The sequence below is a fragment of the Lagopus leucura genome, unplaced genomic scaffold (genome assembly GCF_019238085.1).
Source record: "Lagopus leucura isolate 7727_CA_CO unplaced genomic scaffold, USGS_WTPT01 Super-Scaffold_100002, whole genome shotgun sequence".
NCBI classification, from domain to species: Eukaryota; Metazoa; Chordata; class Aves; order Galliformes; family Phasianidae; genus Lagopus; species Lagopus leucura.
In genome coordinates this window covers 55,459,713-55,487,000 of record NW_024962263.1, presented here as the reverse complement: position 1 = coordinate 55,487,000, position 27,288 = coordinate 55,459,713, and the positions used below count along the sequence as shown (strand labels likewise).

General features: G+C 42.1%; 1 protein-coding gene across 1 annotated transcript in view; it reads right to left on the bottom strand.

The window, feature by feature from the left end:
* Positions 1 to 14,042: 14,042 nt before the first annotated feature.
* Positions 14,043 to 27,288, bottom strand: part of RAB2A (RAB2A, member RAS oncogene family) — a 38,488-nt gene continuing 25,242 nt past the window's right edge. Inside the window, exons 6-8 of the mRNA XM_042869332.1 lie at positions 27,172 to 27,283; positions 17,848 to 17,916; positions 14,043 to 15,665 (exon numbers count right to left, since the gene is read on the bottom strand). Of these exons, the coding sequence (XP_042725266.1) occupies positions 15,570 to 15,665; positions 17,848 to 17,916; positions 27,172 to 27,283 (277 nt within the window). The 3' untranslated portion in view covers positions 14,043 to 15,569. The remainder of the gene's footprint in view (positions 15,666 to 17,847; positions 17,917 to 27,171; positions 27,284 to 27,288) is intronic.

The window sequence follows — 27,288 nt, the reverse complement described above, 5'->3', positions numbered from 1 at the left end:
TGCCAACACGCACCGTGAGGCGCCATAGGAGAGCAAAGAGAGGTTGAGGTGGAAGTCTCGGTGATTAACCTTATTGGTAAGAGCTCATTAAAGTATCCAGGAGATGACAGGGATGAAAATTCCCTTGTAGTCACCCAGCCCTTTGTGTGCTGGCAAGCTGGGTAATCCACATGATGCAGGCAGCCATTTGGCTAGCAGATTAGAAAGAATTTGCATTAATGGCTGAGAATTTCGACAGCAGTTGCCGAGCAAGGGTATGTGCGCTGACAGAGCCTGAATGCAATGCTGCATTCACCTTGCTAGGTAAGGCTTCGAGGTGGGGACACAGTGTGCACAGCCGAGCAAGTCACTCGCTGAGACAGGCATCGTGACGCACAGATAAGGTAATGTGCTCTGCAAGAAGGGAGGCGCTGAGGTTACGAGGCAGAATTTACATGTGTTCTGAAACACCGCTCTCACAAAATGCAAACGATTCTGCATCACATGGAAATACTAAGGAAGGTTACTTATCCAAAGGACTTTGAAGAACCAGCATCTGTTTTACAAGGCAGCTATAGTGAAATGAAGATCTTAAGTCCAGACATGGTTGTTCAGAAGGCAGGACGACATCTGACAGTGCCAATTCTCCAGATTCCTAGAAACTCTGTTAATGAAGGAACCTGTGGTCCCCAAGGGAGTTCCGTACTGATGCATCCAACACTTGATGCCTTCTTATTCCACAGCCTTTTACTTTTCTCTCTGTGAAACTACAACAGGAGCTGGAGCACCCAGACCAGGAGCCCTGTGCCCCTGTGCTTGGGCGCAGCCCAAAGCACTGCACTTTGTCCTGCAGTGGGGGGGAAGCATCTCCTCAATTGCACAACCCCTACACACACTCATGCTTTATTCCTCTCTAGGTATTACTGCAGAGAAATGGAGAAGAAGTAAAAAAGACAAGTGGTTTCTTTTTCTTTCACAACTGAAAGTTTTACTCAAAGCTTCTCAGAAATTAGGCAGCAATGGAAGAACAGGAGGCTGAGGGGGCTAAGGGCACAGATGATAATGATGTGCCATACGCTAAAGGAAAACAAAATCCCTTTCTCTAGAAGAAATTGCTCACCGATGTACCGCAGGCTGACATGCTGCACGCACCCAGACCTCGGTTACTGGCAGGAAGTGGCAGGCTCGTACCAGAGTGAACTTCGTGAACATCTCAGGGTGCCGGGAGCGTGGTGCTGCACGGAGCCACCCTGTGGCACCAGCAAGCTAAGGGAGCGAGGGCCATCAGGGGATAGGCACGGTGGTGGCTTTGTGCTCGTGTTGAAAGCCAGGCAGGAGTGGCACAGGCTGGCACCAGCCCAGCAGCCACAGAAACATGGGGAGCTCCTCAGCTGGGGAACGGGCACCATGTGCCGCTAGCCCCAGGACATGAGCCTCACACTAAGAGTCCTGCAGCAGCAAGCAGCATCGCTCTCACAATTTGCTCTGCTCTCTGCAAGTTTTCTGGTATAGCAGCAACATCAGCTGAGATGCAGCAACTCATGTGCTCCCACTACAGAGGTGATAATCCTGCTCTCCTTCTCCAATAGGCTTAATGTTGTCAGAAGCAACATTTCCTCTTAGCTTTCCATGTGAGCTCAAAGGTCTAAAACGTCAGTCACCTCAGCTCGCTGTCTCTGACCACTCCTAAATGCAGGAGGGATTCCACTGGAGCTGCTCTCCTGAGCCGTGTGCTCATGGGCTGTGCCGCTCTCTGCCATCACGGCCGGCTCTGTTCTCAGCGTGGTAAAGGCTCCCACTTCCATCTCTGCTGGATAAGAACACTCCTCTCTTATATGGCGAGTCTCAGCTACCACCATGTCGACGGCTTCTGACCTTTGTCCTTAATAAATGGAACGCATCATATCTCAGAATGAAGTCACACACCTGACACACGCATCAGCTGACAGAAAAACACAGCGGCCCGCCTGCTTAGCAACACGCTGCCGCCACCACTTCCTCCTCCGCACAGGGTGCAGCACAAGGGCCGGCTCGGGCGCCCATAACCGGCCGCAGGGTCACGTCCCCTGGCTGTGAGCAGCACGTCCTGTGGCCGCCACGTTTCACTGGGGCGGGCAGGGAGCTGCCAGCGTGGGGACACCGTGCAGTCACTGAGCTTGCCTGTGGGAAAGGGAGAGGCTCACGTGCTTCCTTCAGCTTCCCTTCCACAGTTTTCAATGAGGTGCTGAGCAACTTGTGCTGGGATAGAATAACTCGTCACCATTACTTTCTTGGCTTTAAGCATTCCAGAAACACCCGGGTGCTAAATTCCGGGGTATGGTCAGAAATACCTACAGAAGCAGTGGTCAGTTGCATACAGCATGACGCGATTTAGTAACACATCCGAACACCCTTTATAATACCCTTGACAAATAATTGTAAACTAGTAACTTTAGCTACTTATGTTCATTGAGGAAAAGATACATTTTAAATTGTTTCTTGAATCTGTAACGCTAATAATGCTTGAGGGACAGCTTAAATGTGTTACATTTAATTTTTTTTTCCATCTACTTTTTTGTAAGTGCTTCATAAAATTGCAAGACAACAACAACAACAACAAAATAAATTTCTTTCAACAGATAAGTGAGATGTGCTTTTCTCTGATTCATTTTTCTATCCTGAAAGAGTATCAGCTAACCAGATAATACCATTTTCTCATTAAACTCAGGTCCAGCCCACTCCCTGCTCACTAAACTTCCAGAAAGAAGACAGCAAGGACCTGGGGAGACCATCTGGTCACAGTGGCTGCACAGAGATAGGATCAAGTGGGCAGACAATCCCCAGCAGATGTCTGTCTAACCTGTTCCTGGAAGCCCTCAAGGAAGGAGATACCCCAACTTCCCAACCTGCTTGTTCTGGTATTTCACTGGGCCAACCTAAAACTTGCTGTTGCATCCCCTCCCACCCTCCAAACATCCTACCTAAACCATCCTCCCACCCTTCCCATGCCCAATCTAAAGCATGTTTCCTCTATACAGATTAGTTTAACTCAACTTTCCTCCACCACTCAAAGACACCTTCTTGCCTTGCACATTGGGATAATTTATCCAAATCCTTCTAACACTCAACATACTGATTTCCTTCACCACATACTGTTATACTCTACAACACTTCCGTCTTTTTGCCCTGAACTGTCCTTATTTTTCATCAGAGAAGACCAAACCAAAGGCAGTGCTATAGCTGAGGCCTCACCAGCACTTGTGGAATCATCCCTACCTTTCACTCTGTGACTTACATATGCCACCTATTGATAAATCCTAAGAGAGCATTGGATTTTGCAAAAGCAAAACTGTTGTCAGTTGCTGTTTAGTCAGTGATTCTCTCCACATTTATGTAACCATCCAGCTTGCTTTCTGCAAGAAACTGGTGATTGTTTTAATTGAATTTCAGTTTTCTGTTGTTAGCTTCATTTTGATTTTTAAGCTGATCATCCATAGCAGTCACCATCCGCCCAGCTTGGTGTAATCCAGACATTTCATAAACACACTCTGCATTACAGCAATCCATATTCTTTTTTATGTTTTCTCACACTGCACTTATCACAGTGGTATGTCAGTGCCTTACAGCAGAGCAGTCCGTGACATCTTTTGTCTCCTTCCCTCCCTAACTCGTCCTTTCCCTCTCAAAAAGGGCGGGCATGGCAATATTGTTTCAAAAACTTATCAGACAGATGTAAAAGCACCGTACACTTGTAAGGAGGAGACAAAATAAATTGTTCCATCCCCTACTTCAGACTCGTCCCTGAAAATAGCGTCTCATACACAGTTAGTTATGTTTAAAGTTTATCACAGTTCTGCTGCAAAGGAGTAGCAAAGTTGTCAGCTGTGATCTCCATTCCACGGCACACGATGGGCTCAAGCTGAATATGAATCAGCATCGTACAGAGGACAGGGATAACATGCACACACCACAGCTTACATCAGTTACAGTGGGCACTGGGATGTCCGAACTGTGAGATAAATTCAGCAAATATATAAGGACTCAAGCTTACTTTTTCATTCCTTCTTACAGTCTGGCCACGTGCACGTCCCTTGTGCAGCACTTTGTTGCGAGAAAAATAAACAACTACCTGGCTTTGATCATCAAGGGACATAAAACCATGCACTGCCCATTGTACTTTGCAAATATTAAAATTTAAGACTGAATTTAATAAAATATATTCCGATAATATCTCATAGGCAAAGTGTTGTGTCAGATTTCATGAGACACACTTGTCATTCTAGCTGACATTACCTGAAAGTAGAGGTGGTCATTACCCAGAATCACCCACCATAAAGAAATAAATGCAGTCACAGGTCAGCATATAAACCACCACACCCTTCCAATGCCTCACTTTGTCCCCCTCTGTTCTGCTTCTTTTTTGTTTCTGTTGTGAATCCAAAACTTGTTTTGTGTTTAAATACCTCAGCTCTGCAGCACTGACAGAACTCCCCTGGAAACCACCCAGAAATTCACCTTTTGCATGTCTGCTTGTTTATACTTCGTGTATTACCAGAAACTTGCACAATCATCATATTGCTTGTTGGTTCTCAGCAGAAGGACAGAAATTGCTGAAATATTAAGGCAATCAGACCTCATGTCTTCATCCTGTGGTTGCAGAAGAGGGAGGAGATGTGCATTGCATGGGTAATGTCACAGGTCACATTTGGTGAGCTGTGCACTATCGCTGCACTGGATGACACAACCTGTAAGCAACGGACCAATTGTTTTCTCTCTTAAAAATTGCAAGCCAGAACATGCTGTGTATTTATCACTGAGAGCATGGAAGGCAGCATTACTTCTGAGCAGGCAGGATTTTACTTGAAGTTCTTGTACAACTTATTAGAAAAGCAGCAGCTGGAAGACAGAGGCAACAAGATACAACATCAGCACTAGCATTCGTTGTTACATCTTTGGCGTAGGAAGTTACCAACACAAATTCTGAGCCAGGACACTGCACGTGCTGTCAGCTTTTTTTTTTTTTGTATTTGATACATAATCTACCACTCTCCACTTCCACCTTAAGGTCTGTAGGAAAACAAGAAATCTTCACAAGGAAGATAAAAATTTCAAACAAGATGCCGTCTCCCCTATTCACACCAACGTCCCAGAAACCAGCTTTAACGACGCATAAAAGCTGCTAGATAGGTTTAATTTTTTGTTATATTTGTTGTTGTACACTCAGGATCATTTGATGTGCTACATTATATACAAGAAAAGTCCCTGCAACACCTGTACGTCAGTGATCTTGGAAAAGAGAAGGCTCCAGGGAGACCTCATTGTGGCCTTCCAATACTTGAAGGGAGCATATAAACAGAAGGGGGAATGGCTGTTTACAAGGGTGGATAGTGATAGGACAAGGGGGAATAGCTTTAAACTGAGACAGGGGAAGTTTAGGATAGATATTAGGAGGAAGTTTTTCACTCAGAGAGTGGTGATGCACTGGAACAGGTTGCCCAAGGAGGTTGTGGATGCACCGTCCCTGGAGGCATTCAAGGCCAGGCTGGATGTGGCTCTGGGCAGCCTGGTCTGGTGGCTGGTGACCTTACACATAGTGGGGGGATTGAAACTTGATGATCATTGTGGTCCTTTTCAACCCAGGCCATTCTATGATTCATTCTATGAGCTCAGGTAAAGGCAGCTGTGGTACCCAGCCAGGCAGCCATGGTTTTCTCACACTTGCAGCTCAGTGTCAGTTCTCGGGGCAACAATGAATGGGGATTGCAGTAGAGCAGAGGGAGGAGCAGAAGGCTTGCTCCCACCTGGAGCTGCTGCTTATAAGCCTCCTGCTATCAGACAGACAATCCCAGTGCTTACAGGGACCGCCCGTGGGAGGCTTCCTGATGAAGACACAAATGCATAGTTTATTCTTGATCTGTAAGAAAAAAAGGGAATCTTCAGAGAAATAAAGAAAGGGATCATAATTATAACAACATGCTGGAAAGGATTTTTCTGTTACAAGTCTTCACAGGGGTTTAAGGCCAGCAGGCTGCAGATTTCCCAGCGCAAGGAGAAGCACTTAGCATGAGAAAAGGATCACTGTAGGTGGGCCTTGGGTCGCTGTCAGGCAGAAAACAGTTACACTCACAATTTCTCCAGCACCAAAGACAGCCACACGTCAAATGCTTTATGCTGCCCTAGGTCTTTTTTATTACTTTTTCATGCAAAGGTACAACAGCATCATAAAAGTTACCATCAAAGGCAGTAAGTCCTTAAACTTTCATACCAAGTCCTAGAAAAAAATTCTTTGAAATACACAGACCTCCAGTACACAAGGAAAAAAGAAAGTAGTGTAGAACTTACAGGCAGTAAGTATTTATTTTAAATCCTTGCTGTTATCTCTCTAAGTTGAAATGCCATAAAACTCCAAGAGCTGAAACTACTGCCAGGATTTAAAACATATCCCTTACCTTGTATGTTTTACTACACATTTTTACCTCTTTTAAAAACGAAACTCCAGATTCTGTGTTCAGCAGAAGTGAGACAATTGCTTCACCAGGATCAGATACAGCAAAGCAAAACAAACAAGCGAACTTGGGGCCGAGTGCCATCAGCATTGGTTCCATCTGCAGCGCTCCACTTGGTGCCGCCCGGCAGTCACACACATGGTAGTTTTTGCAAGATCACGGCCTTGTTTTAGTATAACACAATCAAGATAATTTTTACAAGGTCAGAAAGTTGGAATAAGAGGAAACGAACTCCAGGCCGGCTGGGTCTGGAATCAATTAGGCCTATGTGCTTCTCAGATGCTGCTGCTTGTCTCGCCATCAGGGAGTTTTCCAATGCATAAATACTATCAGTGCATACCTAGAAACGCACAGCATCTATATCTCTACACCCGCTTACACCCACCTGAGCCAGGACATCAGAGGTGATGGAGAGCTGTTCAGCTGTGTGCAATCACTCCAAGCTTTCAGGTGCCGTGTTCTGGAGCTCGGTGTCCCAGCATGCCCTCCTGGGCTTGTCCTGTGTGTGGGCAGAACGCCCCCAGGCCGCTCCCCAGGCCAATGTCGCTTCTCTTGCTCTTAACTCTAAGCACCTCCTCGAGTTTAAAGATGCAGACCAACAAGGAAAGGTCAGTTCATCTCTGTAAGATGCAACTGTGCTGCTCTCAGCTTTGCAGTTAGCAGTGGATCGTCCACAGAGAGCCTTCATTGAAGCTGGCTTGATGGGAAACTCCCATTTTCTCCACATTTTTCCCCTCTATAAGAGGCCACTCTGGCTCACAGTGAGCAAAGTCAGTGTCAGCACAGAGCACGTGCAGGGGGTACGATCCCGCCAGGTTTTTGGTTCATTCACAAGCAAAGCATTGGGCGGTTAACATCTTTACTCATTAAAATATTTTCAGACATAAAATTGGGCTATCTAGCCACCTCAGGACTACAACATTTTACTTCGTTGCTACTATTCCCGCGCCCATCGCCAAGGCCAACAGCTGCGGCAGGCGGGCACCACGAAGCCCCGCTCCTAGCCCTCTGCCGCCCGCGGTGCCGCCGGGAGGCGCCATTTTGCGGCCGCCGGACGCGTGTTGAGGGGCCGGTGGGAGCGACGGGGCTCCCCGAAAGATTACCCAGAAAGGAGGAGGAGGAAGAGGAGAAGGAGGAGACCGTCCCGCTACAGGGAGTACCGGCGTCAGGTGCCTCGCACCGCCTCAGCGCCTCCCGAAGCCGCCGCCAAAGCAGCGCCCGCCTCCGCCCGCACGGGGAGCACAGCCGGCCCCGCCCCGCCACCCCCAACGGCCGCTCCGCGCGCGACGTCACCCCGCGGCCGGGCTTCCCCCCGCCGCGCTGATTGGGCGCGGCCGCCGGCCAATGGGAGCGCCGCCCCCTCACGGCCGGCGCGGGCGAGGCCTCCCGCGGAGACGCCGGGCTGCGTGGGGCCGCCCTGCGCGAGGCGCGCCGCCGCCGCCGCTTCTCGCTGCCCCGTTTAATTCGAGCTCCCCGTAGACGTATTTATTTCGCTTTAATAGGTGTTTATGGTACGCGAGGCCGGACCTGTTCCTAATCAATTTGAGGTAAATCAAAATAATGCGGATGTATACCGGCCCAGGCGTGCCGCGCCTTCCGCCTCTGGACGAAGCGGCGATGCTCGGCGGCAAGGCACGGCCGGCCCGCGGGCACCACGGAGCAGCGCCGTCGGAGCGCAGGGAAGGAAGGGCAGGGCGGCAGGCTGCCTGCTGTCTGCTGCCCAGGCCTAAGGCAGGCAAGGGCGAACGGCAGTCGGAACGAGCAGGGAGGAAGAATTACCTCATGGCATCGCAAGCTCTTTCCAAGCAAAGGTGGAGTCTGGAACAAACGGCAGATCCGACCGATAGCCGCTGATAAGACTGCGCGAGTATCGCCCTGCTGCTTTGCATACCTCCGAGAGATGCCTCGGTCCGCTCGGAGCAGGAAGACGAGACGGCTCGAGGGCAGGCTGGCTCCCAGCGCCCCGATAACGAGAGACGTCACCTTCCCCTGCAGCGAGCGGGCTTAATCTTGGGCTCGCACAGCGATCGTTTGTAGCAGCTTCTCCTCTGCTGCAACCCTGAACGGATCCTCCTTACGTTTTTGAGTTCAGCTGACACTGAAGGAAAACTTTCATTGCAAGCAGCAAATGAACTACCGTGAAAAGGTGCGAGGATGGAATTGAGGTTATATTCACCTTCAAAATAAAGCCCAAAATACCCACAAAAAAAGCACTGCCAGGATGGTGCCTGGCCAGAAAGCTGCTAACATTGCTGTGTTTTCCTTATACGTGTTTGTATTGAAGCTGCTGCTGCTAGGAGATGAGTTTAGTGAGCTACAAAGTAGTACCCACATCAAGGCTGCACTTAGGAGAAGGGATCTAGCTGTACCCATTGCAGGGCAGTTGGACTACATGGCCTTTAAAGGTCCCTTCCACCTCAAACCATTCTATGATTGAGCCACACACACTGCCTCCCTCTCCACACCCAGGCTCCTACCGCTTCTCTTGCTCAGCCTCACAGCGCACCTGTAAGGAAATGAGCTGAGTTGTGCCTTGCGTGCCCTGTTCATCTCCCAGGTCCCTCAGTAAAGCAGGAGGGGCTATGGCCACCTACATATGCTACGTTTATGTAACAGCACTGTTAGGAATAAAGCCTGCTTTATTCAAAGTAGCCAAACTATGAAGCTTATTTTCAGTGCGACTGGAACAGTTCATTAAATAAAACATGCTAGGTCATCAAGCAATGCTTCTTATGCCCATTTGCAAGACAGAACTTTCTCCAACATGTAAGAAATAATGCTGCTTTGGCTTTTAACTGACCTACGTCATCCCTCTGACCTTCTAAGTATTATTTCTCCTCTTCAGTGCAGGCAAGGAAGTGATATCCTGTGCACAAAGCAAACAAAAGCAGCACTTCTTTCCAGTGATGGTTACTAACAGTTTTCCAGAATGATAGGGAACTAAATACACTGCTCCTCAAATAATTTCCCCTAAAAAGCCACCCACCTGCAAAAACCAACAAGGAAAGGAAAGGGTGAGAGAAATAACAAAGAGGAAGAAAAGTAAGGTATCAAAGATGTGAAAAAACACACAACACATGAAGCTCTGCAATCCAGAAAGAAAACAGCAGCAGATCTGAGCAGGCCAGTATCATGACATGATCATACAAACTAGATTTTCTTCAATGGTGAGGATGCCATTTCCTCTGAAGTTACTTCACAAACATTATCACTCCACAGCAACATTACAGGCAACACCACAAGTGTCCTACTTTCTTTGCAGGCACGTTCCTCTGAACATAAGGGAAGGAGAAACTGCACCAACCACCTGCTGGATTTTTGGACTGGTTACATTAAGCAGCCACTCACTGTTTGGCTAGATTGACTGTCAAGGACACCAGAAGCCCCTTTTTCTGTGCTGGCTCTCTCTCTCTCAAGTACTTTTGATATGAACCCAACCACCACCCCTTGAATAAGGTCTATCCATCCTTACAAAACAAACAGAAAATACGGGTTAGAAGGCTTTTACTTCCAGACACATCCAAGACAAAGCTGTGCTGTATACAACAATCCCAGCCAGGTGCTCTCCCTAGGTTCAGTTTTTTGAGCCAGTTCTTTGTGACTAAACTTGCCCAGCTCTCACCATTTCTCCACAAGCCTGACTTCAGATCAGCAGTTTTCCCTCCCTTGGTCCCACCCTAACCAAGTGTTGCCCGCCCCTGGGTCACTTGGTCACAGTGCCATAGCAGCCCCATGCTGCAGATACACAGCAGCAACACTTGCAACGCTGCTGGGTAACACTGGGAGCCTCCCTTCCTCTCCCTCTGCCACGTTATTGGGATAACAGCAAACAACTCCATGCACATTGTTTGACGTGAGAACCCCTGGCATTTAACCATCCTGTAAATGATATTACTTCAAACATTTCCTGCATCTGGAAATATCTCCCCAAGTCACGATCAGAAAGTGTGATGTTCCCTTAAGTATTGCAACTGGGGCAGCTTTACACCTCCATTAACCACTGTTACAGGCACCTTGGTCTCTTCTAACTGACCCTGTTGACTCAGATTTTCTTTCCTCCCTGCATTATATGTCTGAGTCCAGAAAAAGTAAACCTCCAGTTAATTTGATATGTAGTACAGGGCTTCAGAAATAAAGGCTAATGGGATCCTGTGGTAGTTTACACCAAACATCAAAATTGTACCCAAAACAAACTTTTATATTTGAACCCTTAATGAAGAAACCTTTAAATCATACTTATGCTCCAAGGACCAGCACAAACGCATGTTGCTGCCCTGCTTCTTTTACATTCACGCTGTTGTGGTCAGTTTTACAAGAGCTGCTACTTGGGACAGCAGTCTGAATGGACGTACATGCTTTGTAGCACCCTGGCCTCTGTGTAAAGTTTAGAGTTGGTTTTCTCTACCCCTTACACTTCTGCATCACACAGAGCCCTGTGATGCAGCAATTAAATCTGAGCACCAGGTACACATTCCAATTGATGTCAGAAGAAGTTTTCAGAAACAGCACAGTAACAAGATTTGCAGTACTGCAGACTGCATCCAAGCATGGATCATTGTTATTATATCCAGAAGTGAGCAGTACATCTGATAGTATAAACAGCAATTTCTTTCATCAGAGCTCCTGTGACAACAGCATGCTTCTTTAGACTGGGATAAAACTGCCTTCTGCAGCTGGGACTGCCTGCAGTGAGAGTGCTGCAGTAACAGTCTCTTTCCTCAAACCACCCCTAATGCCAGAGCACTTTTTTCCCCAGCTGCTAAGTAAAGAATAAACTTTTGGTTTAGCCCCTCCTTTATTGGAAGGGGAACACGGTAATACGCTGTAATTGGTTTTCCATGTTTGCCAAGAGTCTGTTTCCTCTCGTCATCCACAATATTTAACATAGGTCTTGTAATAGTTCCAAAAATAATAAAATCTGTCCCAAGAATAAAAATGATAGATCCAAAACATGCTGCTTTTTTGTCATGGTCTTGGTTTTGTAACATTCTGTTAGTAGTTTTTATTGCCTAATGTTGTGGTTTCTTTCATACGCAGCAGACCCAGTAAAGACATTTCATCAGCTACTTACACAGCAGCAGACTGGATTATTTACAAATGGAGATTTCAGTACCATATTAAAATAAATCACCACTGTATGCTGTTAAAGTCACACTGCAGTAATATGGCAGAAAAAGAGCGGCGTACACAAAGGAAAAGAGCATTAAGGATATACAAATCCTAAGCATGGCATCAGCAAGCAAATTTATTAAGATCTCCAAATAAAACTCGTTAGCCTTCCTCTTTCTCCCTTATCTCCTTCCACTCAATAGCAGAAAAGGAATAGGCAAATTATTTCCTTTCCCACAAAAGACAGTACACACGGAATGTGTACAGTGTGTAAGAGAGCCTATGCAATACTTTCCTCGTGATTTCAAGTCATGCAGCAATTGAGCATATCCTTTCTCCCCAAAAAGATTTCCCTTTTTGGGCAAACTCCCTCAGGTGTAAGTGTAAAGGGTGCAGAGCAGCAAGCGTGGAGAGCAGCACTTTACTCACTAGATTCCAATATGGATGAAAGAGCATCCAAAAAGATAACACAAACAAGACAAAAAGAGGTGAGCATGAGAGAAACTTGGCTGAGGAGAAAAAAGCAAGAAAGCTGTAGGACAATCAGCAGCAACAAAAGCAACATCCTATTGGTAACATTAGTGGCAAGTGATGTTGGGGTGCTGTCATTCAGAATTATTTTTAAGCCCTCTAATGCCAAAACTTGAGTTTATTTTTAATACACATCTTTCTCATTCAAAATTACTTTAACTGTAGCTTAGAACCTGGTAAGTTTGTCTCCCTCTCCCTTCAACCCAAGAACAGGTTTAGCTTTACAATACAGACTCTTGAGGCAGAAACAATTCTTTCCAATTAAACATATGCCCTTTAGCTTAAATTGCAGCTCTCTGAAAACCCCCACAAAATAAAAGTATTGCAGTCGAAGGCTCTCCAACTGCACAACAAACAATGAACCAGCATTATAAAGAGCATAATGTAACAGAAGGGAGACGTTGCTGGAGCACTGCTGGCTGGGGCCTTCGGACAGCCTCTCATTATTTTAACTTAGCAGTGGGTATTTTGGCAGTCATTTACCTGAAGTCATACTGAGTTTGCACAATAAATCAGAATGATTGGAACCAACAGAAACACAGAGGTAGAAGACTGAAGGGGAGTTGAATCACTCAAACAACCGCCAAAATTCCCAGAGCTGATTTTAAGTGGAAATAGGAGAGATGAGTCTGAAGTCATGCTTACAGGATGTGTCACTGCAAATTTACTCCTAAATTAACTACAGTTTATATCATAAGGTAGATTGTGACTACAGAGAAACTGCACCTTGCTATGATTTTTCAGTGTTGATAGTACTCCTATGTTACAGCTGTACAAGTTGCTGGAGAGCAATGAAATATTTCATTTCTTTGTTATGAAAATGCAATCAATAAAAGAAGTGGAATGCCACATGAAAGCTAGTTATCAGTCACTCATCTACAAGCAAAACTGAAACCTGCAGCAATGACTTTGTAAAGCATGTGCTGTACAACTAAATCTTGCTCAATGGCCTTAAGTTGCACCAGGGTAAGTTTAGGATGGATATCAGGAAATACTTCTTCACAGAAAGGGCTGTTAAGAACTGGAATAGGCTCCCCAGAGAGGTGTTTGAGTTAGAGTAATATGGTTAGGTTAGAGTTGGACTTGATGATCTTTAAGGTCTTTTCCAACCTGAGCAACTCTGTGATTGTATGATGAAAAACAATCAATTGCTTCTGAAACCCCACAAAAATATACAGATAGCTGATAGGAAACAGAAGGGTCTTGTGTGCACAAAGCCTGTGACAGAAAGCCAGCCAGCGCAAGGAAGCTTTAGTTTTGTTCTAAGCTCCTCTCTGAAAGTACCAGACCCCTAACATAATGCACAGTATAAAACTAGCAGGTAAGACAGGATCAAAATCAATATATACATGCAGCAGTAATAATGAGTTACAGTACATTACCCTGTTCACTCATCCCAACCAAAAAATAAAATTAAATTTAAAAAAAATCAGAGCTAGATTCCTGGTCAGTTCTATGCCTTTTGTACATTCATTAATGAGTAGGTGGAAGAAGCTTTGGCTTAGCATTCCAGCTTTAAGTCATCATCACTTAAAAAACAGCATGCATTTCTGTTCTTGATTATGGTATTAACTCCCCTACTTTGCTTTTGTCACACAGCTGAGGCTGCTACAGAAAAGAATACTGTTCTCCCAAGTTATCTCAAGCAACTGAGTTCTGAAGTGCTGCCAGTTCCCCAAATCCTCAAGCAGGTCATTCAAGCACATATTCTCGTTTGTTCATTTTTCCTTGGGAGGACCTACTCAGCCCTCTGGTCTTATGCTCATGCAATAGTTTTCAAACTTAATGGAGGCAGTGTTCATGTTTTATGAATCCAAATCCATAACAAAGAGCTGACGGTGCAGAGTGTGAACACAACTATAAGCGCAAGAAATATTTGCATCAGTAACTAACAAATCCTTAGCGGTTGCCCCTTCCCCCCAATATACAAACAAAAGGTTCCACACACTGTTTAAACTTTATTTAATCTCAGAACCATTGCTGTGTTACACCTATCAGACTGGAATTCATTCACTTTGATGTTTCAGTTCTCACAATTGGAACGATGACGTGAGGATCCATGTCCCCCAGTGTTGTGGTGCAGTCAATATTGGTCCAGTAAGACAAAAGTTCTGCGGTCATTTTATTTTCCTTTAGATACATGAAGCATGGCCTACCATTACTGTCACCCTTTAGATCTGCAATTTATATAAACAGGATGAGGTGGAAACTTGCTCCATCATTTGTAGGAAAGGTGACATGAATATTCTGTACTTCAACAAAGAAACAAACACAGGATTTTGTTTTGTACTGTTGCAACCCTTTCATTTCAGGCAAAACACCCCCCCTGCTCCTCCCCTCCATAATAAGTGCCAAAGCATTTCCAGATTTGATTTTCATCAAGATTTCCAAACCGGCAGATTTTATTTTCACACCCTCTTCACAATAGACAAGATGCTTACCATATACTTAGGATTACAAGTTGTCACTAAAAGAAAACTTTACACAACCACTGTACATTTAGGTTGAAAAAACTGTCCTTGCATGAAAAATATACCTAGAAATCAAGTGGTAAACAAGAGAAAGCATTAAGAAAAGATTAACCTTTTTATAATGTGCCATTTTCGGTTTATCAACTCCTCCTCTACTTCTCATTCACACTCTGTTTTTACCTACAGTATTCATTAAGGCAAACAGCTAATCCATTTCTGAAGAGGTGCTGTGGAAATTGTGGACAAACAGCAAACATTTGGCATTAAAATAGATAGCACGTATGTAGCCTCTAGTAATATACATTAAGCATTTCTCTTGGACTTCAGGATAATGACAGGGGAGGATGAACATGCTAACAATGTCAAAGAGGCTTAAAATTTAGCGTCCAAGCAATTTCTATTAATGCTTCTGTAGTTTTCAAGCTCTAAGTAGTATAGAATTTATGCAAATGCATTAAAGAATTCTAGCTTGGCAAGTACACCCAAGCAGGTTATTAAACTATATATACAGAAAGTGATAAATACAGAATTAAAAGAGTCCTTCTGCTTCTCTTTATAGCCTTGAAAATCGACAAAAAACTTGAGGACAGCTCTACAATATTAAACATTAGGTAACCACAGGAACCGGGAAACCTAACTACACAGATCGATTAAAATACTCAGATGACTTCGTAGTGTTTAATACAATTCAGTTCGTAGTCAAGGGCACAAGACAACATTTAACAAAAATAATCACATCAATTGACCTAGAAATTAAATGTAAATAGATATGAATACAATCTCCAAAATCTGTCTTTTAAGTGAACATTAACCATTTATTCAAAGTTATACAAGAGTTTGAAGGATAAAGTCTTCTTCTGCAACAGGAAACCAACTTACAAGTTTCATGTCTCAGTTGAATTGCAGTGGAGGCGAGCAGGGCAGGGGGAGGGAGGGAAGGGTGAACAAACAAGTTAGTAGGCCCCATCTAGGCAGCTAGAAAGTAAAAACGGGCTCAACAGCAGCCTCCACCAGCTTGTTGTCCTCCCTGATTGCCTGCAAGTGTTGCGTTAGTAGCAGCATGTTGAGGGCCAATTTTTATGCCATTTGCCTGAAATGAAGTTTAATACACAGTATAATTATTGCACAACATTAAATATACCTGAAAAGTTTTTCTAGCACACACAATAAATACAGCAATGGGTTTTTTGCTTAGCAACAATTAAATATAATTTAAAAGGAAGTTTCTTTCCTTCTCATTTAAATTTTATAACCACGTTAGACTTCGTACCTTAAACACTTAGCATGGAAACACAGTAAGAATCACATGTGAATACTGCACGGCGTAAGGCTTTAAAAATACCTAGCGTTTGCCAGGAACACGTAACCTCCCCCCTCTCACCAAAACCTCCACTAGTTTAATAGTTCAGTATAAAACTTCTCCTCTCCAGACAGCATTTCCTTCTGTGTTGAATCAGCTGTACGGGCTAAGGGCATACGAGTGTTCTGTGTCATCAATAATTTCTATGATCCCGAAAGACGTGGCTACTTGCCAAGAACCCACACACAGCTTAGTTCTTTCATTCATCAAAATCACACTTATATCTTAACCCTCACTCCCTCAAGTGGATTTTACCTAAAAATACAGCACTTTGAGCAAAGTAATACAGTAGCTTCAGAAATTAAGCTCTTAAGGAAACTTTGCGTCACAGTAAATCTCAGATTTATAGTGCTTGGCAGTTGTTCTGCAACAGTAGTAGCCTTGGGGTTTCTGGCACTAGCTCAGTATTGACAGCAGCTGATGTGGTTTCTTTTCGCTCTTTGACTCCTCTTTAATAAAAAGCATGCCCTATGGCTCATTGGTTTTGCCCCCTCTGGGCTGGTAGCAACTTCTTGAGGAATCAAGGAGCCAGACCTGGCATAAAGCCAAAGAAATAGCACGGACTGTTGGCTCTTGACAGCATATTGCAATCAAAGCTCCATAAGGCACAGTAAAGCAATCAGCTACTATATGAAACTCGACAGATAGAATGAGCATGCTTTTTCAGACACCGATTACTGTCCAATTTATATTGTACTGCATGTATTTTCCCTATAAAATGTTAAAGACAATTTTAACTTTTTCATCACTAAACTGAACTTAAGGGGTGTTTTGCCAAAACACCATATATGCACACCCACATTTTTCAGTCAGAATTAGTCTGAATGATAACTGCTGAACTCTTACTTAGCTACAAGTTTCTCAATGCAAATACTTCGTAGTACTGAAGTTTCTCATTGCTTCTGTAAAAATCAGAAGAGCAATATTTTTATTGGTCAGAGTTGTCTCACGTTGAGCTCTACACTAAGAAGAGAGGTGAGTTTGAGTCCTGACAGTTCTTTCACTGCTCTTTGAACACCTCTGCAAGGACCATCAGGCTAGAGAGAAGTGTCAGACTGACAGTCCTGGACAGAGAATGCACAGGACAGAGAAGCATTACAGATTTCCACGTCTGCTTTTTACCAAGCATCTTAGCAATGACGCTTAGAGACACGGGGAAAAAACTTGTGCACTAGAGATGAGGGATCACATAGCACTGCCAAAGCTGAACGGTTCTATGTGGTGTTACTTGTCATGCAAATTCTACCTGGGAATTTGTATGATCCTAACGGATATTTATTTCCTCTAACTCTGAATTTCAGTTTGCTTTTTCTACAGGCACGAACCAATCTTGTGGCTGCTCACACTTGCAACAGCGCTGTCATTTCAACATTTAGAGAGATCACAGGGCTTTCCTGGCTCTTGCATTACAGAAACATTCCCTGCTCCGTGCCACAGCCCCCACAAAAACAAGCCAAAGAGACCAGCCCTGATAATCTGTAATTTCAGTAATGTGCATAGACAAAATGGCTAATCTTTTATTCCCTACAGAATCCAGCCACCTAAACCAGGAACATTTCAAAAGTCTTTTATGTAACTCTCAAAGCAATCCCTCCCCTACACTGGACAGCTCATGGAGTGCATCTGGCATATCAACATGGTCCTCCATTTACATAGTGGAAAATTATCTTTGAAAACAGATGACACCATATGGAGAAGTGGATGAAAGTGGATTTTCTTCTCTTTTGGGGATTTATATTATTTTGTGCTGCTTCATGGATGGATAGGGTCACTTATTTTAATCCATTTTTATCACAATAGCAGACAATTCTATATCCAAATGGAACAGACAAGTATTTTACTGTCCAGCATTCTAAGGAAGGTGAATTTTGTACCTTAAAAAAGTCATACATTTAGAATACTTAAAAGTTACCTCATTATTTATGTCAAAAACTCCTTCCTGAATCTTCTCGTAGATCTCCTTTGCAGTGTTAATAAATGCCTACAAAAGAAAAAAAAAAAAAGACTAGTGAATGTGATATCCCGGCTTAAGATATACTAACTGCAGTCCATCTCATGTATAGTTTATTCAGCAAGACCTTTCCTTCTGACCTGAGGAGAGCAGGTATGCCAACAGCATCCTGTAACCTACCCTGAAGTAGCAACAGATCATATGCTATTTACAAAAACAGTAGCCTGTTCATAACAACTGTATTCCACAATCTGTTGTCCAGTAATTACAGGGGAAAAAAAAAGATATACAAATTACTTTTAAATTATTTATTTCTGACCCTTATGGATAGATCGTGTGGCAGATGGTTTCCCCTACCCTTAATATCTTTGTAATAGGCCACTCTAGATTAGAGTGCTTAGCAACATAAAACCACACGGTACTTACAATGATGATGTAAGGATGCTGTCTGCTGGATGAAACCTTATGCTATCATTTAATATTCACCTAATTTTAAGAACGTATTCTCTTTAATTAATCTTGCTCATGGTGGGCAACAGACATCTTAATAACAGAAAGACTCTAAATTTTATTATGATTTCTGAAAATGTATTATGTTAATTCAGAGAAAAGACTTTGATACTGGGTCTGAAAGAATGAGTGATAGAGATGGTTTCAGTTGAAGTTTAAGATCAACTATTCTCTCTTTCATCCCACATTTAACTTTATAGGTCAAATAATGCCTAAGACGATGTATAATTTAAGAGGTGATTAACAGCAGCTAATAATGGCAAGCAATACCAAATATACAGTTATTTTTATTTTAAAATACCATCACTACACAATCACACAAGGTATGCTATCCTCTGGACAGGTCTGTTACAGCAAATACAGATCTAATCCAAATATAAAAAAGTAAACAGGGTTCATGGAGAGGAACAAATCATACCTTTCCTCATTTCTACACTGGAAGCATTTGACTGCTGAACTTGCCACCAGAGCTTTGTTTCCTAATTAACAGGACTGATATGTTTTCACCTTTAAAGGCCTTACAGCTCCCCAGAGTAATCAATCTACTGCAGCTCAATTACTGCACCAAGCACACACCACAGCCAGTGAAGGAGACTTGAACGACTGCGGCAGGAGCGGAAAGATATGAATATGCATAAACTCTAAGTGGGTGATCGAATCATCACAGAGGGTCATGAGAATTTGCAGCAAAATAATGAGAAGAATTAATCATTGCAGATTCACAAGGCATTTAGGAAGTGAGTTCGTTTTTCAAACACGCGTTGGAGTTGAGGAGAAAAAATTGGCTTCCAGCCAACTATGAATTGATTCAAATTTCTCAGAAGCTGAAGTTTTCAACGTGAGAGAAAAAATTCAACCTTATCTCGGCTTCTGATAACACACTAATGATTGTAACAGCCTCATTCATGAGCCTGTTGAAAGGCATATGCCAAGAACTTTGGAAACTCACAGCTAGGACCTGAGGATGCTTGCTCACTGCCGATTAAAAAGGGCATGAAGCAGAACTTGGAGTCTTAAAAACATGTTATGATAACTTCATGTAAACAAGCACTTAACAATTGGCACATCTAACAATTACAGAACTAGTGCTAAGTATACTTAGGCTCTTGGAATTTATTTCATAAGAACTAAATGACATCTGTAAAAATTGCTTTAGACCCTCCACCTAGAAATTTATCAGATTATAAACTCCAAACTAACAACAGAAAACAAGGTATCTTCTGGGTGCTTACATTCAAGAACACATCACTGCAACAATGCACCTATCCTCACAAAAAGGATAAAGCCCATGGGGAAAGGCAGCGTGATTTAACAACACTTGGGCCACCCAGGTCAGCCCCCATTCAGCACAGTTATTACACAAGGACTGTACAAAGCAAAAAGAAAAATAAAAAAGCATACCAAATCCGGTACAGATGGTGTATTTTAACATTTAAAAAAGCAAATAAGAACATCCAAATATTCCATTTACCTCAGTTCTATCATTTCAATCATCAGGAAAAGATATCATCTGATTACCAAATTTCTGACCGTGATTCAGCTTTGCCAAATATTAGTGTTAAAACAGCACATAGCAGTACTGCACTGCAAAACGCCAAGCCACACTGGGTCATATACAAGCAATTCCTATTTGAAACAATGGTTTCACAAGACTACAGCAACTAATAAATCTACTTCTTGGTTTTGTTTTTTTTTTTTTTTCTTTTTTTTTTTCCCCGTTAGCATGGATTCTGAACAATTAGTAGGCAGTCATGAAAAGACTACCATCCCTTGAGACATCCATTTGTTTTTTTGCACCCATTTATTATTTTAAGGCAGCTTATGCTTCAAAGTGAAAGTGGACTTGAAATAACCACCTGACCAACCCTGCTAATAAAAGAGTCTAGTCACTTTAAGAATATTCTATCAGATTTTGGCACTGTACGCTAGTGTCCCAATTAGCAAGGACAAGAGGGTGAACTCTGTCTAATTGGATTCTTCTAAAAATCTCTTTTGCCTGTCCTCACTCTTATCTGGAACATACAGTATACTGTAAACTCTCCATTATTTATGGGCAGTTTATCCTGTTTGCAGATTAACTGAGTTACAAACACAAAAAGACAGAGCAGTTTCCCCTCAAAGCCAGTTTGGATTTATTACACTGTGTGCAGGAACACAGCTGTAGCACTTCATACGCCAACTTGGATACAGGTGCAGTTGAGCCACTTCTACACAACACAACTTCAACTATTGAGCTCGCATGGACCCAGGCTGGCTGCCTATCAAGCCTACTGCACATCCTGGTAACACCACTGCCACTAAAGCACACTACAAAGACACTCAAGCCCCTTTACCTTAGCTGAGCTCAGGTCCATCCAGGTTTATTCCCACCACCTTAGGAGTGGGAGTAGGTGGAACTAGATTCGCTCTGCCTTTGTATGCTGTCACTTGCAAAGATGGCAAGCTCCTACACTACGCTTACAGGGCTCATGAAAGAAGAGTTGAGTTCTGCAGAGTATGAAAGACTTCCAAATACACAAATTCTAGGCTACTTTTGAGGAAATTTAAAGAAAACAACGTAACTTGTGGAATATATCTACATTTAGTGTTACTCTTCCTAAATCACAAAAGCTACTGATGATTTTAATCTTGACTACTTGTTCTACATTTTCAAAAAAGGTTTGAGGAATTTGTGTTGTGATTTCTTTCAACTCAACACTTCTATTTTGTTCACTTATAACTGGGTTTTGAAATACTGACAAAAGTTAAACTATGCTGAAGAAAATTACATTAGTGTGCAAGTGGGGAAAAGCAAGTCTTGTAAGATGTGATCGGCCTGCTGCGTCACCTGCACTTAGTGCAAAGCAAATGAAGGATGGTTTTAAGTTATACTACATGAGTATATTATCATGTACTTTAGATATCAAGTACTTTAGATACTTGCATAAGGAACCCCCTACATCACACTGACAATCAAGAAGTCTCAAAATACCATTTTAGAAAACAAACAAACCTCAAAAGAACAACTATACAACAGCACAGATACAGAATTCAAAATAAATTACTCCTAAAAAACACCAACTATAAAATTAAATCAAATTTAACATCCATTTTATCAGAGAGAGTAAACAAGTAGTGAAGGTTTGCTACCCTTGAGACAGAGCCAGAAAGAACGAGTTTATTACTGGTAAAAAAAGAAACACACACACACACACACACCAGTGCTGAAAGCAAAGGGAATTCTTGCTCCTTTTTATCACATCTGAGATATACTAAGAATAACAGTAAGATAAAGGCACCACAATGCATGTTATGGAACCACTAGATTTAGTTTCCACTTGGCAGATGTGACAAGATGTGCAAATAACGTGGAAAATACACCTATTTAAGACACCTGCGAAGTGCAATGCCACACTCTTTCTCAGAAATCCATTCCCATGATGAGTATTTAATGACTTACCTGCAGGCCGCACACATGAAAGACTTCTAAATGAATAACTGATACTTTTCAAAACTCATATTTTAAAGTGCTTTGCTTAAAATAAATATATACTGGGTTCTGCATTTCCAGTTCATGTAATATGCTGCCCTCTGGTGGCTCATTAATGTTAAATTTAGCACTTTTAAAGACAAATCAGTTTGAATTCAGAATCACAGAATGGCCAGGGTTGGAAGGGGCCTCAAGGATCATGAATCTCCATCCCCCCATCACAGGCAGGGCCACCAACCTCCCCATTTAATACTAGACCAGGCTGCCCAGGACCCCATCCAACCTGGCCTTGAACACCTCCAGGGACGGGGCATCCACAACCTCTCTGGGCAGCCTGTTCCAGCACCTCAACACTCTCTCTGTAAAGAACTTCCCCCTGACATCCAACCTAAATCTCCCCTCCCTCAACTTAAAACCATTTCCCCTTGTCCTGCTGTTACCAACCCTTTGAAAGAGTTGATTCCCCTCCTGTTTGTAGGCTCCCTTCAGGTACTGAAAGGCTGCAATGAGGTCACCCCCACAGCCTTCTTTTCTCCAGGCTGAACAAACCCAGCTCCCTCAGCCTGTCCTCATAGGGGAGGTGCTCCAGTCCCCTGATCATCTTCGTGGCTCTCCTCTGGACCCTCCTTAACAGCTGCCTGTCTTTCTTGTACTGGGGACTACAGACCTGGACACAGTACTCCAAATGGGGAGTTCATTACTAATTGTAAGAATACAAAACAGTACAAAAAAAAAAAAAAAAAATCAAGGACACTGAACTGCTACACATTTCACAAATTCTAAAGCATGACCTTCACCTCTGTGGTCAGTCAACAGCTAGAATTCCTCTTTCCCAATCTCCTTCCTTCAGCAGTAAGATACAATATAAATCATTACCCTAGGGATACATTTGGAAGGTGTAATGATATGGACCACAAAAGGATTTACTCAGTAGGGCATTCTATATCCCAGAGTGAAAGTAGCACTAGACAGTCACTTTATAGAATGGGATCCAAAAGCTCTGAACAGCAGTTTTACAACTAAGACAATGCTTCTGATCTTCAGAAAATAGCCTGGGACACTGAAATGGTTACAGAGGAGTTAATTATCAAGCAGTAGGGAAGTACATAGTATATAGCGAAGCCACACCACATAGGTGTCCTAGCACATCTGTAGCTTTATACTTAAAGTGAAAATGCACAGATCCAAAACAGTAATTTGCCTGTGAATCTCTGGCAAACTGGAAAGAAGCATATTAACTAGATTCTGAAGTGTCTCAGGAAGTGCTGCAGTTGCTGTTGAACAAAGAATCTGAAACAAACAAACAAACAAATAAACCTACAAGCTAAAAGCCCAGAGCTAAGGATCAGGCTGTCAAAAAAAAAAAAACAAAAAAACACCTATGGCTCACACAGGAAGCCATATAATACATTTCATGCTCTTCTATAAAGCCTGGAAACCTCAGCTGAGAGTTTGGATTCTGATGATGCCTCACTATGTCCCAAAGTTCTAAGAACTGCAGAAGATCCTCTATTACTTACAGAAGAGTTGGGACACCGTCCTAACCAGCTTCTCACAGCTGAAACGTCACAGAACTTGGCTTCAAGGAACTCAAGAAATACTGGTTTTGATAGAACTTAAGTAAAACCTATTTTAAACAAAAATATTTCACAAACCACTGTTTCGTAAATTCTAGTCAGATTATATCTTATGTATTGCTTTTCTATTAAAGCTACTAGCACCTCAAATTTTCAAATTTTATTAACTAAATCTCCACTAACTAGATCACCAGGTCAAACAGCTGGTGTGTAGCAGCAGCTATATTTAAAGAGAGGAAAAATGTAGTTCTAGAAAACATCAGTTCTAATTTGGAAGCTGATAGTAATCATTCCATCTTTCTGTGGGATTTTCATTTTTAGTCTGTAGACTATTACAAAGGCTTTCTTTCTTCCCTTATCTGTGACTGAGCAGTACCCCTGTTGAAAATACAGCGGGTTTGAATATTCATTTTCCATTTAAGCAAAAGTATGAAAGAAACTGTCTGAAGAGGAAAATTAAGTTACAAAATTGGAACAAGATTGTCCAAAGACCATCCAGCTGTACACAGCCAAAGTGCTCAGTTGTTGAGTTGATGTGGTTAGTCCATTCAGTTTTAATCCTAAAAAATTAGTACATTAAAATGCATCTATTTATGTGCAGACAACTTGGAACAACAAATACAATAGTCAAAGATGAAAGCTTGGCAAAGGGCTACATAATCCCATTGACAGGGGAAACAACTTACTGAAACCACTCTCACACCAGGAGTCAGTGATAGGCAAGTCTAACATAAATGAATCAGCTCCTGAACAGCAATGGTGTCTGGTGATGGCTTGTTCAGTATCCAGAGAACTCTTTTGCTTAAGCTTGATTACGTTAATAATTATTGAACTAGCAGTACAGAACGCAAGAGGAAGGCACACAGTTATTCCTGCTTTCCAAATACAGCTAGGAATCTTACGTTCTTCACAATAAGCGTATGTAAATGGATTCAAATAAATGATATTTCAGGGATGAAAAGATAACTACCAAGTGCTAGTATCATAGGACAGTTACTGAGTTCATGTAGATGATCCTATTCTACCTGTACCAGTGTTAGACACTGCCCAAGTTGAAACCATTCAGCAACCTCTGAACTGCAACTTTCAGGTAAAACCAAACTAACAGTTGTATATTGCTGTTGAACTGCTACTGAAAAATGCAATATAGGCATTAGTATCTTTTGCAAACAAGACAAAAAAGGTCTTTAATAAATTGTGTAGTTTTAATGTAAGATAGGGAAGTAACTGATGTTTTAATTAAAACAAGTACAGACATGTCTGAAGTCTAACGCTTAGAACTGTCCATATACTAGTGAAAAGCTTACTCCTATATCACAATGCTTTCTTTGGAGAAAAGTAAATAAGACATTGAGTTCTGTAAATGGTACCTTAGAGCACACTATGAGAAAACACACACAATATCTATGAGTTGTGAATAAGATGGAAGTATAACAGACACAGTAACTAAATCTTAACGCTTAACGCTAGATTACTTTCTGATTATCCTGCACAGATTTGTGGACGCATGGTCACAGTTTTTTCTGCTTAAAATTTCAGCCAGGTAAGTTCAGCTGACTTATCTCAAATTTTCTTTCTGTTTAGCTTCTACATCCTCAGCTAGTCACAACATTATCATTTCTTTCTAGCCCAGAAATCACATACTGGAAGCTATGTCTGCCTCATTTCTGAATACCTCTTGTTCTTTCCTCTAATGTTGCCCATTTCACACTATTTATTCCCTTGTTCCCCTCTATTTTTTTGAGATTGAACAGTTCAGAATAAGCACACTGACCTAAAAATAAAATGGGCTCTTCCTTCACCCATGAAGTGGCACTTTTCACTTCCTGTGCCTACTATTTCTTCACATTCATTTTTATTAAAAAATGAGGTTAAGATCTTGCTCTTTCAGTCGTAACCATTCTAGACCATGCTACCTCTTTTAGTTGATTGAGAATATCATTTAAGAAATGTACTTGACTGGCACTAGAAAAAAAATATATCTTAAGGCTTTTCCAGAGTGAGAAAGCAAATACAATCACGCATTCACATCATAACAAAGAGAGGATTCAGTTCAAACTTATTTGAAAAACAACTTTATGCTGCTCTTCCTCCTGATAATCACAGACTCATTACTGGCCAACGCATCCACCGTAAAGCATTTTTTTTTTTTTTTTATCACAGCAAAAGGTGCTAATGTTAGAATCATATAATAACAAAACAGAATGAAGTAAATGAAAGCAGTATGCCTTTTGTAACCTTTAAAAAGTAAAATATTGCCAAATGAGAAGACTTTACCACTTAAAGTATACCACCATGGCTGTCTACCATCCCGCATTTAGAATGACTTTGGATACAAGCAGCAACAGATTAGGTAGCATGAAAAACAGAACTACAACATACTACTGTAAACAAAGATAGGAAACTGGGAAGCAGGAATTGAGGGCCTAAAGTCAAGTGAAGAAATCTCTCTGCTCTGCATAGCACCAATAGCTCACCAAGAGCAATTTGTCCATTGGGTCTGGCTGGGATGGAGTTAATTTCCTTCACAGATGCCTGCATGCTGCTGTGTTTTAGATTTGTGACCAAAACAGAGATAAGACACTAATGTTTTAACTACTGCTAAACATTTCATGCATAGTGTCAAGCTTTCATTCTTCCCTCTGCCCCAGCAATTAGGCTTGGTGTAAGCAAGACACTGGGGGAGACACAGACAGCTGACCTGAGCTGGACAGAAATGTATTTTCTATCACGTAACGATCATACTCAGCAATAAAAAACAAGGGGTAGTCTTTCAAAAGTAGCTGTTGCTCAGAGACTCAACAAGTCCCTGGGCAACAATCTATTTGCTCAGAGACTCAGTTTATCTATGGGAAGCTGGGAGTGACTGTCTTTCCCATCGCTGTCTCACTCCTCCTCCATGCCCTTTCCTTCACCCACTGAACTGTTTTCTTCATCTCAAGCCCTTAGTTTTTTCTCACTTCAGTTTCTTTGATTCTCTCTCCCAACCTATTGGGCAAGTGGAGAGTAAGCAACTGGGTGGGTTTTAGTTTTTGGCTGATGTCTACCATAATCACTGTTCAAAAAAAATTTGTAGTAAATCAAGCTGAAATATATAAAGACACCTATACCCAGAAATATGAATTATATGTTAAACTTCAAGGACTTAAGTTATTTACTCTAAAACAGCAAAAGAATGAAAAACCTAACATTATTCAAATACTACAGACTACAGAAACCAAGATAATGATCTCTTCAGCAACTCCCCAGAGGACTGAAAAAAAATTCTGTGTGTGAACTGCAGCAAAGAAGGTTCCTGTTAGGTAGTGGAGAGAAACAATGCAAACTTTTTTTTACAGTAGATACAACTAAGCATCACAACAGCTTGCACTGAAGAGTATGTGAAATATTAAATGTCTTTAAGAACAGGTTAGATCTGTGAAGGAAACTGAGAGCTTGTCTTGCTTTGGATGACCAAATCCATTCTAGTTTCAATTTTAAGATTTAGAGACAGACAGGTGTACCCATTTCACTGAGTATTTTTAAGAAGTACATTAGGTAATAGAATCTCAATGATATAATTAGTGCTGTGCAATCAGATATAAACTAGACCATGTCTTTCTCATACTACAAATTAAAAAGTAGTTAATTCAAGTTGATAAATCCAAACACTAAAGGAACAGCATCTGCACAAACTACAGAATGCAACTCAGTTGTTTTTTCTAAAATACCAGTGTTAAGCAAAGTTACCTCTTCTACATTGGAAGCAGTTTTGGCAGATGTCTCCATAAAGATGAGCCCATGCTCTCGTGCAAATGCTTCACCTTCTTCTTTCTTGACTTCTCGTCTAGACTCTAAATCACTAAG